At 43.8% G+C, this 14,973-nt stretch overlaps 1 protein-coding gene across 1 annotated transcript; it reads right to left on the reverse strand.

Moving 5' to 3' along the window:
* Positions 1-7,577: 7,577 nt before the first annotated feature.
* CARTPT (CART prepropeptide) lies at positions 7,578-11,035 on the reverse strand. Its single transcript, XM_063953437.1, has 3 exons — positions 10,747-11,035; positions 10,441-10,524; positions 7,578-7,934 (listed from the first exon to the last, which is right to left on the reverse strand). The coding sequence occupies exons 1-3, from the start codon at positions 10,897-10,899 to the stop codon at positions 7,827-7,829; spliced, it is 345 nt and encodes a 114-aa protein (XP_063809507.1). The 5' UTR covers positions 10,900-11,035; the 3' UTR covers positions 7,578-7,826.
* Positions 11,036-14,973: the final 3,938 nt, after the last annotated feature.

Below are 14,973 nucleotides of genomic sequence, written 5' to 3' on the forward strand. Positions count from 1 at the left end.
GGTTATTACTAAGGAACTTTTTGAAAACCACATTAAGTCCAAAATGGACCCGATATGACTTTTCCTTAATGAAAGGTGTACATTGACATATACTGCATCCACAATTTGTCATAACTTATTTACGTAAATGGACGAGATCTCCCAAATCTCTTTAGCTCTAATTAGATTTTTCTCTATCGGTCAGGAAGAATATATTAATTTAACAAGACATTAGAGTTAGGCGAATAGATACCAAATGGGACAGGTCCATTCATTAGAAAGGCATTAGTTATAAGACATGTTTCTCATCTATCAATGCTTAGCCTCTCTCCTACAGATATCTACGTAACCCCTTAGTCCAGTGGTTTCCAACTGTGTGCACTTGCAGGCAGTGGCGGAACTAGCGAGCGGTGGGCCAAGGTGCGACAAAATGCTTTGGGCCCCCCCATCCCATCCAAGTCCACCCCCTCACCCCTGGAGAGGATCTCGTGAGGGGGACCTGCTCAGGGCCAGAGAAATGGATACCTAGCAACAGTGCCGTCACTGTGTGCAAGAAACGGCATCAGAGCCCCCCCACTTCCATGTAAAACAGGGGCATGGCTTTGTGGGGAAGGGGTGTGGCCACAAAATAGTACCTAGCATCCCCTTTTTACACATTATGGCAGACAGCGTCCCATTTTTTACACATTACGGCAGACAGCGTCCCCCATTTTTACACATTACGGGAGACAGCGTCCCATTTTTTACACATTGCGGCAGACAGCGTCCCCTTTTTACACATTACGGGAGACAGCATCCCATTTTTTACACATTACGGCAGACAGCGTCCTCTTTTTACACAGTACGGCAGACAGCGCCCCCCTTTTTACACGTAACGGCAGACAGCGACCCCTTTTTACACGTAACGGCAGACAGTGACCCCTTTTTACACATAACGGCAGACAGTGACCCCCTTTTTACACATAACTGCAGACAGTGACCCCTTTTTACACATAACGGCAGACAGTGACCCCCTTTTTACACATAACGGCAGACAGTGACCCCTTTTTACACATAACGGCAGACAGTGACCCCCTTTTTACACATTGAGGCAGACAGAATAGGAAGGAAGGAAGGAAGGAAGGAAAGAAGGAAAGAAGGAAGGAAAGAAGGAAAGAAGGAAGGAAGGAAGGAAGGAAGGAAGGAAGGAAGGAAGGAAGGAAGGAAGGAAGGAAGGAAGGAAGGAAGGAAGGAAGGAAGGAAGGAAGGAAGAAAGAAAGAAAGAAAGAAAGAAAGAAAGAAAGAAAGAAAGAAAGAAAGAAAGAAAGAAAGAATTATACTTACAGTCTCCGCTGGCTCAGGCTCCTCGTGCAGCTTCTGGCAGATGATGATCCCGGGCAGGAGAGAAGGTGGAAGAGGGAGGTGGAGGAGGGAGCAGCAGCAGCTCTGTGTTATTGGTGGAGGCGCTGCTGCTGCTGTCCCTTTCCTTCCCCATTGGCTGTCCTCCGCCGCTGTGAATGCTGGGATGCGCTTCCCAGCATTCACAGCGGCGGAGGACAGCCTATGTGCAAGGAAAGGGACAGCAGCAGAGCCTCTACCAATTACAGTGCGCTGCGGCGGCTCCCTCCTCCACCTCCCTCCTTCTCCTTCACCCCCATAGCCGCTGCTCCTCTCCTGTCATTGACATATACTGCATCCACAATTTGTCATAACTTATTTACGTAAATGGACGAGATCTCCCAAATCTCTTTAGCTCTAATTAGATTTTTCTCTATCGGTCAGGAAGAATATATTAATTTAACAAGACATTAGAGTTAGGCGAATAGATACCAAATGGAACAGGTCCATTCATTAGAAAGGCATTAGTTATAAGACATGTTTCTCATCTATCAATGCTTAGCCTCTCTCCTACAGATATCTACGTAACCCCTTAGTCCAGTGGTTTCCAACTGTGTGCACTTGCAGGCAGTGGCGGAACTAGCGAGCGGTGGGCCAAGGTGCGACAAAATGCTTTGGGCCCCCCCATCCCATCCAAGTCCACCCCCTCACCCCTGGAGAGGATCTCGTGAGGGGGACCTGCTCAGGGCCAGAGAAATGGATACCTGGCAACAGTGCCATCACTGTGTGCAAGAAACGGCATCAGAGCCCCCCCACTTCCATGTAAAACAGGGGCATGGCTTTGTGGGGAAGGGGTGTGGCCACAAAATAGTACCACAGCGTCCCCTTTTTACACATTACGGCAGACAGCGTCCCATTTTTTACACATTACGGCAGACAGCGTCCCCCATTTTTACACATTACGGGAGACAGCGTCCCATTTTTTACACATTGCGGCAGACAGCGTCCCCTTTTTACACATTACGGGAGACAGCATCCCATTTTTTACACATTGCGGCAGACAGCGTCCTCTTTTTACACAGTACAGCAGACAGCGCCCCCCTTTTTACACGTAACGGCAGACAGCGACCCCCTTTTTACACATAACGGCAGACAGCGACCCCCTTTTTACACATAACGGCAGACAGCGACCCCCTTTTTACACATAACGGCAGACAGTGACCCCTTTTTACACATAACGGCAGACAGTGACCCCCTTTTTACACATAACTGCAGACAGTGACCCCTTTTTACACATAACGGCAGACAGTGACCTCCTTTTTACACATAACGGCAGACAGTGACCCCTTTTTACACATAACGGCAGACAGTGACCCCCTTTTTACACATTGAGGCAGACAGAAAAGGAAGGAAGGAAGGAAGGAAGGAAGGAAGGAAGGAAGGAAGGAAGGAAGGAAGGAAGGAAGGAAGGAAGGAAGGAAGGAAGGAAGGAAGGAAGGAAGGAAAGAAAGAAAGAAAGAAAGAAAGAAAGAAAGAAAGAAAGAAAGAAAGAAAGAAAGAAAGAAAGAAAGAAAGAAAGAAAGAATTATACTTACAGTCTCCGCTGGCTCAGGCTCCTCGTGCAGCTTCTGGCAGATGATGATCCCGGACAGGAGAGAAGGTGGAAGAGGAAGGTGGAGGAGGGAGCAGCAGCAGCTCTGTGTTATTGGTGGAGGCGCTGCTACTGCTGTCGCTTTCCTTCCCCATTGACTGTCCTCCGCCGCTGTGAATGCTGGGATGCGCTTCCCAGCATTCACAGCGGCGGAGGACAGCCTATGGGCAAGGAAAGGGACAGCAGCAGCAGCAGCAGCGCCTCTACCAATTACAGTGCGCTGCTGCGGCTCCCTCCACCTCCCTCCTTCTCCTTCACCCCCGTAGCCGCTGCTCCTCTCCTGTCATTGACATATACTGCATCCACAATTTGTCATAACTTATTTACGTAAATGGACGAGATCTCCCAAATCTCTTTAGCTCTAATTAGATTTTTCTCTATCGGTCAGGAAGAATATATTAATTTACCAAGACATTAGAGTTAGGCGAATAGATACCAAATGGGACAGGTCCATTCATTAGAAAGGCATTAGTTATAAGACATATTTCTCATCTATCAATGCTTAGCCTCTCTCCTACAGATATCTACGTAACCCCTTAGTCCAGTGGTTTCCAACTGTGTGCACTTGCAGGCAGTGGCGGAACTAGCGAGCGGTGGGCCAAGGTGCGACAAAATGCTTTGGGCCCCCCATCCCATCCAAGTTTACCCCCTCACCCCTGGAGAGGATCTCGTGAGGGGGACCTGCTCAGAGCCAGAGAAATGGATACCTGGCAACAGTGCCATCACTGTGTGCAAGAAACGGCATCGGAGCCCCCCCACTTCCTTGTAAAACAGGGGCATGGCTTTGTGGGGAAGGGGTGTGGCCACGGAAGGAAGGAAGGAAGGAAGGAAGGAAGGAAGGAAGGAAGGAAGGAAGGAATGAATGAATTATACTTACAGTCTCCGCTGGCTCAGGCTCCTCGTGCAGCTTCTGGCAGATGATGATCCCAGGCAGGAGAGAAGGTGGAAGAGGGAGGTGGAGGAGGGAGCAGCAGCAACGCTGTGTTATTGGTGGAGGCGCTGCTGCTGCTGTCCCTTTCCTTCCCCATTGGCTGTCCTCTGCCGCTGTGAATGCTGGGATGCGCTTCCCAGCATTCACAGCGGCGGAGGACAGCCTATGGGCAAGGAAAGGGACAGCAGCAGCGCCTCTACCAATTACAGTGCGCTGCTGCGGCTCCCTCCTCCACCTCCCTCCTTCTACTTCACCCCCGTAGCCGCTGCTCCTCTCCTGTCCTCGGCGGAGGCTGTGTGCTGCGGGCGGCGGTTGCCCGCAGCACACAGCGGCATGTAATGAGTCAGTTTGACTCATTACATGCCTCGCTGCTTTGGGCCCCTAGACAGTGGCGGGACCCAGTGCAACGCACTGGTTGCACTGGCGGTAGTTCCGCCACTGCTTGCAGGGGTGCCTTGGACTGGTGGTCCAGGACCAATTCAAATTATTTAGGGTCAATGTAATACGCAAAGCCAGAGTTTGTGGCTGCCAATCATATGATATGTGGACAAACAGAAGCAAATCTTGTCAATGACCACATAACTCAACCTAATTATGACACATAATCACAATTTACTTAATTTCATATTTTTTTTTCTACATTTCTCAAAGTTTTGGCCTAGGGTGCCATAAAAAAATGCTGCTACTCTAGGGTGCTGTGATTCAAAAAAGCTTGGGAACCGCTGCCTTAGTTATATGAAATTGTTGCATGTCCGGAGCTGGTAAACAGCTACAGTATGTGGACATGTAATCTGTATATACAGTGATACATTACACATATTACATTACATATTAATGCAAGAATATTTAAGAAACTTTAAGCCCTATAGACAAATCCAAACCTCTCCCCCCGCCTCTAAACTTTACTGCTTATAGCACATACAGTATTTGTAGGGCTGGATTACCCCTATTAGGACATTAAGATGGGTTCGGTACGTGTCACCGGTGGACACCCCCGCCATCAAGGGGTGTCGGTGGGGACTCCAGTCCCGGGCCCCGAGTGAGATGGGGCCCGGGTGGCAGCATTCAGGTTTGGGGCCATGCCAGCTGCCTGCCTGCGCACCGGCAGCCTCAGAAGAACAGAGCCGCGGTGCTATTCTTACTACAATGCTGGCCGTGAGCTAATAGGTGCTCATGTACTGACAGCCAATCAGGAGCTGCCAAATTTGGCAGCTCCTGATTGGCTGCCGGTCCGTGAGCTCCGGTTGGCTCATGGCCGGCTCTACTAAGATTAAGAATAGCGCCCCCCCCCGTGCGGCGTGCTGTGGCTGACTGCTGGTGCGCAGGCAGCTGGCCCTGTCCCTGATCCTCACTGCTTCCTCCCAGTTCCCCTCAAAATGTAAGTTTGGGGAATGCAGGGGGGACAATGGGGCAGTGTTTGTGGTGGGGGGCCCTTCCTCTTTAGTCAGTCCCGGGCCCCATAATTTCTGATGGCAGCCCTGCCGGTGGACGGGATACCGGCTGTCCATATCCTGATAGCGGCATCCCACCCATCAGAATGCCAAGAACGCTCACCGCAGCATCTACTCCCACTCTATGGGTTGGAATAGACCAGGTGCACCAGGATTCTGACTGGTGGCATAGTCGGCTGTCGGGATTTCGGGGTCGGTATTCTGAACGCCGGGATCCAGACCGCCGGCAAATCAACTGCATCCCATCAAGAGAAGGGGCAGCACATTGCCTGATTTACCATGGTGCAAAAATACAAATGGTGCACAAAAGGGGATCCCACAATAAATAAAAAAAATTACATATAAATATAAACATTATTTTTTATCTAACTAAGTTTTGCTTCATTTAAAAAAAATAACATTTTATTTTATGGTTTATTATTGTTTAGATTTTTAATTACTGTAGATACATATGGGGGCACCAAAATCTTTTAAGTGCTTAGGATCTCTAAAGGTCTTAGGGTCAGATGTATTAAGCCTGGAGAAGTAATGAAGTGGAAGGTGATAACGCATCAGCCAATCAGCTCCTAACTGTCAAGTTACAGGCTGGGTTTGAAAAATGAGAGTTAGGAGCTAATACACTCATCTGCTACCGAGAATCTAGCCCTGCACCTATGAGTATCAATTTCTTTTTGGAAAACATTATGAACAGGATCATCCACATATAGGATTTATAAATTCTTTGGGTGGAATTCAATTGTTTGAAAAATCAGCTGAGTGTCTGTTTTTTCCTGTCCATTAAATAGGAAAAAACAGAAACCCAACTGATTTTTTAAAAATTGAATACCCCCATTATGTCTAACTAGTTGCGCTGACAGGGAGCGTATACTCTTTACCCATGACCGGGACTGTTGGAGGGGTCCGAGTCCCCTATCCCCCTTTCCTGTTGCAGACAGTGGCACTTGTGCAGGTGGAGTGATCGCCAACCGGATCTGTGCGGCGTGCCAGCTATAATTTTTTATATTTTCTTAGGAGGGGGTCTGGTCACAACTCCCTGCGTTGGCCATGCCCTCCTCCCAGTTCCGAGGCCTGCCAGAGATATAAGTGCCCCTATGTCTAACAGGGTTCACAACGATATGCCGGCGGTCGGGCTCCCGGCGACCAGCATACCGGCGCCGGGAGCCCGACCGCCGGCTTACCGACAGTGTGGCGAGCGCAAATGAGCCCCTTGCGGGATCGCTGCACTCGCCGCGCTACGCGCGCCACGCTATTTTATTCTCCCTCCAGGGTGGTCGTGGACCCCCACGAGGGAGAATAAGTGTAGGTATGCCGGCTGTCGGGATCCCGGCGCCGGCATACTGTGCGCCGGGATCCCGTCAGTCGGCATACTGAAGACCACCCGTCTAACAACTAAAGTAAAAATGTGTCTTTGTTATTAATTTGGAATTACTATGTGTTCATAACCCCAGTGTCCCTATAAATATATAGCATTGTACAGAAAGTCTGATATAAGTTGATCTGTTCTTCTACGGAGTCTACCAGAGTCTTTCTCAGCTAATTAGTCCTAATGCATGCATCTATTGTTTTGTGACACAAGGTGATACTTTGAACAAAAATATGAATTCTAAACACAGGGCCCTGACACATTAAGACTCATGAAACCACTCACGCAGAGCTGCGCCAATTGTATTCCCAATTGTAACTCTTTAACACCCTCCATTCTGCACCTTAGCACCATGGCCAGATTAACAATGGAGCTAATGGAGCTACATCTCAAGGCCTCAACATAAAAACAGGCCCATCAGAACTATTAAAATTGTATTTTTACTTTTCTCACAAAATTATGCAATTTCTTTATTTTTCTGTATTTAGGGAGATATTGGGGCTGACAGTGTAGGGCAGTGTTTCTGAACCTGAGTCCAGGTTTTAGTGATAGCCGTGCTTGAGCACAGATGTTTAAATTAAAATAGCAGGTACTCTTTAAGCCACCTGTGGTCAAGTATGGCTATCTTAAAACCTGGACAGTTAGTGTGCCTTGAGGATGGTGGATGGGAACTCCTGGTGCAGAGGGTGTCTTCACCCGTGTACCTCTGGCCACACCCTCACTGCACTGGCCACAGCTTTGCCCCATCTCAGTATAGGCCATTCAATATTTTCAGCCGCAGACCCATGACGCGCTAGCCTTGGTAAACTAAAATAAATTAATTGGATTTCCCATTTTAAATGATCCCCTTATGCCGCAACCATGTGGATTTTGGTAAATTACAAGTTTATAATAAAAAAATCTTTATTACACATAACATGTACATGCTTAAGATGTATTTACTAAATTATAATTTACAAAGTATATACTGTAGGTATAAAATAATGCAACACATGTAACAAAAATAGAAATGTGCATTACAAGTTAGCACACTCAAACAGGGCTAAAAATAAAATACATGTAAAAATCACACATGCGACATTCTGATTTTTGGCTGTCCATGATATCAGATGGAAATGTGGTTTAAGATCTCACTCATAAACATTTTAGGAGAAATGTATTGCAAGACGTCCGTCTGGGGCAGTCACAGAGCTTCCCAATCCGGGCTCCTTTCCTGACGGCACACTGTTCTCCTGCACCACACTGCAATGGGAAAACACACATCAGATGCTTTGTTAAAAGTAAATCTAATGTAAAACATTTGATATGTAGAAAAACAATAAGATTTATTGCGTTTTGTGATAGCTTTTCATGTGACAATAAAACAGTTGCCATATAAGTACTATTTTTTGCTTCATGTCTTTAGTACAGTGGTTCCCAAACTCGGTCCTCAGGACCCCACACAGTGCATGTTTTGCAGGTAACCCAGCAGGTGCATGAGTGTATTAATTATTCACTGACACATTTTAAAAGGTCCACAGGTGGAGCTAATTATTTCACTTGCAATTCTGTGAGGAGACCTGCAAAACATGCACTGTGTGGGGTCCTGAGGACCGAGTTTGAGAACCTGTGCTTTAGTACAAACAAAGTTTTAAAATGGGCAAACACTATACAATTATCTGGCAGATCATCTGTCCATCTGGCTGGTTGGAATGAAAATCTGGTAATGTGTGGGAGGAAATGACCGTCATCTATTTGCTCTCATACACTGGAAAACTGACAAAATCGGTCGTTCAGACAAATTTGTTAAATTGCAGATTTATCCCATTTAAAGGAGGATTCAAACAAGTCAATTAAAAGTATAGTAGTTGAGACCTTCACAACGAGATTATTGTGGCATATTTCCTACTATCCAATATCCATTGGCGATCACCTATGTCATAATTAAAGTATTGCTTACTGTAAAAAAAAATGTGTCATCTTCTAATGTTGCTGTGAAATTTACAAAGTTGAAATGTTCAAAGCTGGTAATACTCTGAAAATGCCAATCATCTGAGGCAGAGGTTCCCAAACGCGGTCCTTAAGGCACCCCAACGGTCCTGGTTTTAAATGTATTCATGCTTGGCCACAGGTGCCTTAATTAGCACCATAGTCAATTTGATTTAACCATCTGTGCTGAGCCATCGATATACCTAAAACCTGGACTGTTGGGGTGCCTTGAGGACCGCGTTTGGGAACCTCTGATCTGAGGTATAGAAGTTTCAAACTTATATGTAGATCAGTGTTTCCCAACCTCGGTCCTCAAGGCACACTAATAGTCCTGGTTTTAGTGATATCCAGGCTTGAACACAGGTGACTTAATTAGTACCTCAGTTATTTTGATTTAACCATCTGTGCTGAAGCCTGGATATCACTGAAACCTGCACTGTTGGTGTGCCTTGAGGACCGCGGTAGGGAATGCCTGATGTAGATCAACTTAAAACTTTAAGGGGCTATTTACTAACAAAAATGATGTGTATTAACCCACATCAACCAATCTCTAAATATTTTTTTCAATCTACTGCAAATTAGACAATACAAGCAGATTTGTACATGCTTAATAGTAAGTAATCTCTATAATGATGCTGTGAATTTTGATAAGTTTTACATACACATTACAGTACACAGATAGATAGATAGATAGATAGATAGGAAAAATAGATTTAAGTGTTTTAAATGTTTTCAAGTTAAACACTGGGTACACATCTGGAAGAAGATGCGACAAACTACACGGCAATACGATGTAACAATATATTGCTTTGCCATATACACTACACTATCTGGTAATCCATCATATGATGACGCAATACATAGTTACATGCTTAATGTAACAACATGTAGTCTGTGGCACCAAATAATTGAACTGTACTGAACCGATGAATTGGGTGGATTTGGGAGTACATACTATACGATGGCCACTGTAATTCAACGCGGTTCATAACACCATCCAAAATATCATACAATACTAAAAAGTACAATTAATTATTGAATCCATTATTTTTATTGATTTGTAATTCTCATGTGCAGGTTCACTGTGTATCTACAAGAGCATTACACAGAATGTCCCTTCATAAAATGTCTATAGTTTGGCTAATTAGTGATATAAAACTATCTACAGTTTAGCTATATTTAACAAGAACAATCAATTGAAAATGTCCATTGTGAATGATTGAGAAACACTGCAAAAATATGTTAAACAGTACAGGCAGTAACTAGTGCATAACTACATTTGTCAATTTAAATATTCCATTGTATACTGTCTGCAGCTATGTTGATAGCGGAAGAACACAAGTTTGTAATTTAAACATAAATGAATCTTTATTACCCATAACATGTATCTGACGTGTTTCCTGAATTGAAGTGTACAAATTATAAAAGTATAAAATAATGCAACATTTTTCACAGAACATATATGTGCATTAAATACTAAATACACCACTATATATAGCATAAAACAGATAACAGTTACATCATTTGAATGCTATAAACATACAGTTTATACTTTATATGTATAGTACACACACAGTGTATTATTTAGTTAGACAAGAGAGTGACAGCAGTTGATGGAGCAATGGAAGACAGAATGTGTGTATGTGTTTATTATTATTATTATTATTATTAGTTTTGATTTATTAGGTGCCACAAAGCGTACGGTAGGCAGTACTGAAGTAAGACTAATAAGGAATCAGAAAGCAGGCTCGGCTGAATAACATGGAAGAAGAGAACTCACCATGGGCACTTGACCATATTTCTTTTCAAATAACGGAAGTTTTTTACTTTTAAGTTTTTCTAACACCTCCTGCAAAGCATCAATCTGTAACACAAAGCAGAAACGTTGTTACTAGCAACAGGTTGCGTCCAACGCTTCCCCAACAAGCTGCAAGATCAACATCGGAAGTATAACCTAAACAAAGTATCCCATAAATATACAAATCACACCAGACAGCAATCCTAGATGTTTAGACAATATGTAATTAGCTATTAGCTGTGCTGCTGACAGGCACAAAGCGAGTGATACTGAAGTCTCTGTACGTACCAGCTCCTTCTCGTGGACGCTGTTATCCACAGGGGAGTAGAAGTCCAGGGATCGGGTCTCCAGGTAATCTGTGTCCTGGCAGCTTGCTCTGAGCACCAGCAGGAGGAAAGTGGAGCTCAGCAGCGTGAGCAGGTTCCTGCGGGAGCTGTCCATGGTGCTGATATGGAGAATGCCGCTGATTTGGCTGAAGGTGAGTCTGTTTCCAGGATAGAACAGAAGCTACATTTATATGGGTGGGAGTCCAACCTCTACTGACATCACCATGTCATAGAGCTGCCCTGGATGACCTCACCAGCTGAAGCTGGAAGACTGTGGTTAGTGCTGCTTGACCTGTGTACTTGCACAGTGTAACTGATCATCTACATCAACCAAGTAAGTCACAAATTCCTAACATGAGCTCTCTTTTCAAACCAAACGCTTCTGTACTGTGACAATTGCAGACTGATTTAATAAACTTGCCTGCACATACTGTACTTTACATTTCTGCCCAAATCCATTAACAACTCTAATGTGATTAATCTTTCCACAGTTTTGCATGTAACAGACTTTAGCGAGGGGTCCCTTGAGATCACATGTATGAATGGTATGTTATTCTGTGCTTAGAAGTGCACTTAGATCTGTATGTTATGATATATAATAATTGTCTTAAGGTTAGTTTAGGTTTGTAACTATACTTTTCTATATAATATAACTAGATGTTCTGCCCGTTCTTTGCACGGGAGTTTCTGATATTCATAGTTGTACATATAAATGAGTGTTAAAAATTTGGTAAATCTATAGAGCTGTAAATTTGAGATGTCTTAATGTAAGTAAATATTAATACATGGTTCTTGTCATTTCCCGAGGGGCACCTGTAGCAGATACGATAAAAAGTGACCATTTTTGTAGTTTATGAAATTTTACACAGTGGAGGTACAATCCAAATTTTGATCTGATTGGGCATCATCATTCACGCAACGCAACCCACGCATCGGTAATGATGTTATTATGACAACCCTCTTTTCATTCCGTTAGTGGAGGTTTATTAAAATTCTAATTACATAGTTTTCCTATTTCCCACCTGAAGAATAGCTATGTTAAATGTCAGCCTCCTAACATATCGGAAGTAAGAGAATTAGTGATGAGTGAGTGAGTGAGTGAGTGAGTGAGTGAGTGAGTGAGTGAGTGAGTGAGGGCTTTCGTATTTATATATCTATAGAGATATTTTGGCTAAAATGCTTTTTAACATTTGCAGTTGTATAATTAAAGATGCCATTTTAGTGGAGCTGCTGGGGATGATAAATCGCACTAGGGGGGAGATGTAATAGATTCTGAGTTCTAAAAATGTGCACATTTCCAGCTCGAAACACGCGTGTTTGCAGTCGCTGTATGTAATAGAGTGCAGGGTTGGAATGGCCCACAGGGAAACCCCCCCAGTGGGCCCTAATGCCTGGGGTCCCACCCCCTCCTCAAGGGATCAGATTCCAGACTGTGCACAAATTATACATTATACATACAGTATGTTACCATATACTGCACAGGACTATGATGTATTTTCTTCAGTGCATTGCTGTTATTAATCTGGAACGTTATCCTGCATGCACTAGCAGTAATTACTCTATATATTTATCAAGTGGCTCAGACTACTGTATGCATTACGCTAATGATTAGCCAAGCTTAAAAGCATGGGCCCCTAACACTGCATTCCCCCAGTGGGCTCTTCATGGCCCAGTCCAACACTGATAGAGTATTAGAACATGCAAACTCGCATGAAACTAAGGGAAGTGGGGTCCCCCCAATAAAGGGGTGTGTGTGTCCAAGCAGATCCCAGGTTTGGCCTAAAGCAAAGAGAAATCCTCCACACCCCTTGTGACGGTAGGTGCTGGGTTGATTTTGAACAGGTCCTGCTTGCTGGTACTTGGAGAACCGCAAGTACCAGCAAGCCCGGGCATTAAGGGCCCTCTGGCAGCTGTAGTCCTCCTGTAAAATAAATATTAAGAAAAACCACAATATACACAAACCAAATGTCGCAAACTTTTATTGCATCTACACACTCACACACATCCCTGTATCCCTGGCGCGGGTCAGTCCTCTTGTCCAGTAGACATCCAGGGTCTAAGCAAAATATGAAAAGGAGAGTCCAATCCAGAGGACTGGCAAGTGGCACACTGTGCGTACAGCTAAATGCCAGAGAAAGACATTTCCCATGTGGGTTACGCGCTGATTGACTGAGGGAGGAGTGACTTTGGCATTACACTCCTGCTAGTAAGAGCCCTAGTTGTGGATAATACTGGGGGCCCCTACTCTTTTTGTCCCCTGTATTTCCACAACCAGGATCGGCTCACAGAGCTTTGTGCTGGTTGATGAAAATACAGGGGACCCTTACTCTTTTTGTCCCCCATATTTCCAAAACCAGGACTGGCTCACAAAGCCAAATGTCATTTACTAATTTTTGTTCTACACTCCAACGTCTAACACACACAGAATCCTGTACGGATCTTACTGATCTATACAGGTTTCTGTCAAACTTGAATCTTGTAATGAAACTGACATTACAAGCAGCAAGTTTTTCCACAGTAACAATAGGATAAAAGTCGTACGGACTTGTTTTTCAGAAAAACTCACACCCTCCAACACAGGGGCGTAGCCAGAACTTTATGGGCCCCATAGCAACATTTTGAATGGGTTTCCATCCCAATGCTTCTAGAGAGACACCTCTCTGCAGCAGTTGTTAATTTTATGCCCTATAATAGTGCCCTAGTTCATTTTCTGAACCATGGAGCCTTATTTAATATTATGCCCCATAGTAGTACCATAGTTTTTTTTATGAATCATAGTAGTGCTTAAGTTCACCCTATGTCACATTTCAAAGCTGCCAGTACACATTACAGTGCCCTGGTTCATATTATATAACATTAAAATGCCCTTCAGTTCATTTTATACCACGCTACACACTACAATGAGCAGGTCCTAGATTTATTGCAGGCCCCAAGTAAAAAGTTTGAAAGGACCCCTACGTACCACCCAATGGTGAAAAATGTATATAACACATATAACTTTGACAGGGAAGGTGGCCCCTCTCAGCTCTGGGCCCCATAGCAACTGCATTGCCTGTACCTATGGTAGCTACGCCCTTGCTCCAACACGCAGACTATTGCATACTGTGAGTTTTGGAACAAATTTGCATAATACTTGCACTGAGATAATGCGAGTCCATACTCCCACAAAAACTCTGACTATGCATCTATGTACCGTGCTCTGGTAAAAGTTTACATCTTATAAAGTATTGGGCTTAATTTTCCTTTCAGCTGTTTTCTTCTATGGTTCTCCTGACAAGTTGGGGATAAAGCAGAGAACTCAGTAGTGTGGTCACATTTTAAATGATTGACTGTGTAATGAATGGGCAGCCAGCTGCAGCATTCCCCACAAATAAAAGATCATGGACAAATAAATGTATAGTTACAAGTATCAGGGTTTTTATTCTAACCTGATTTATTGATTATCATCAATGTTGACTATTGACAAACACTACTGTCAAAAAACCTCCATTTAGTGGATAAGAAAAAAATATATATTGAGAGTATCCTCATATGTGCTTTTACTAATTAAAAACAACCTGCTAAGACAGTGGTTCTCAAACTGTGTGCCATGGCACCCTGGGGTGCCTCGGGACACTTGCAGGGGTGCCTTGGATTGGTGGTCCAGGACCAACTCAAACTATTTAAGGTCAATGTAATACACAAAACCAGTGCTGGTGGCTGCCAATCTTAAAATATGTGGACAAACAGAAGCAAATCTTAAAGATGACATATAAACATAATTTACTTAATTTACTATTTTTTTTTCTCCTTTCTTTATAAGAAACTTTTGGCTTAGGGGTGCCATGAAAAAATTCTGATACTCTAGGGCACCATAATTCAAAAACATTTGAGAACGACTGTGCTAAGAGATTGGAGTACTCCTTTCAACATGATTACCACAAACAAGGGTCAGATCTGTGTGTCTCAAGGGCATACCGGTATTTAAACTCCTTCAGTTTATAAACCTCTCTTAAGTCTTTTCTAAGTATATGTTGTTCAGTAAAATAATATGGTCCAGCTTTACTCCTGACTGCATAGTGCTACAATGAATGTAACAATATCACAAGCACTGCAATTAGAATCGAAAACTAGATTTTGATGCAATGGAAATTTAAATTAAATTAGTTGCAAAGTACAGCACAATGTGTAATCAGGGCATAAATTGAAT

The sequence above is a fragment of the Pseudophryne corroboree genome, chromosome 1 (assembly GCF_028390025.1).
Source record: "Pseudophryne corroboree isolate aPseCor3 chromosome 1, aPseCor3.hap2, whole genome shotgun sequence".
Lineage (NCBI taxonomy): Eukaryota > Metazoa > Chordata > Amphibia > Anura > Myobatrachidae > Pseudophryne > Pseudophryne corroboree.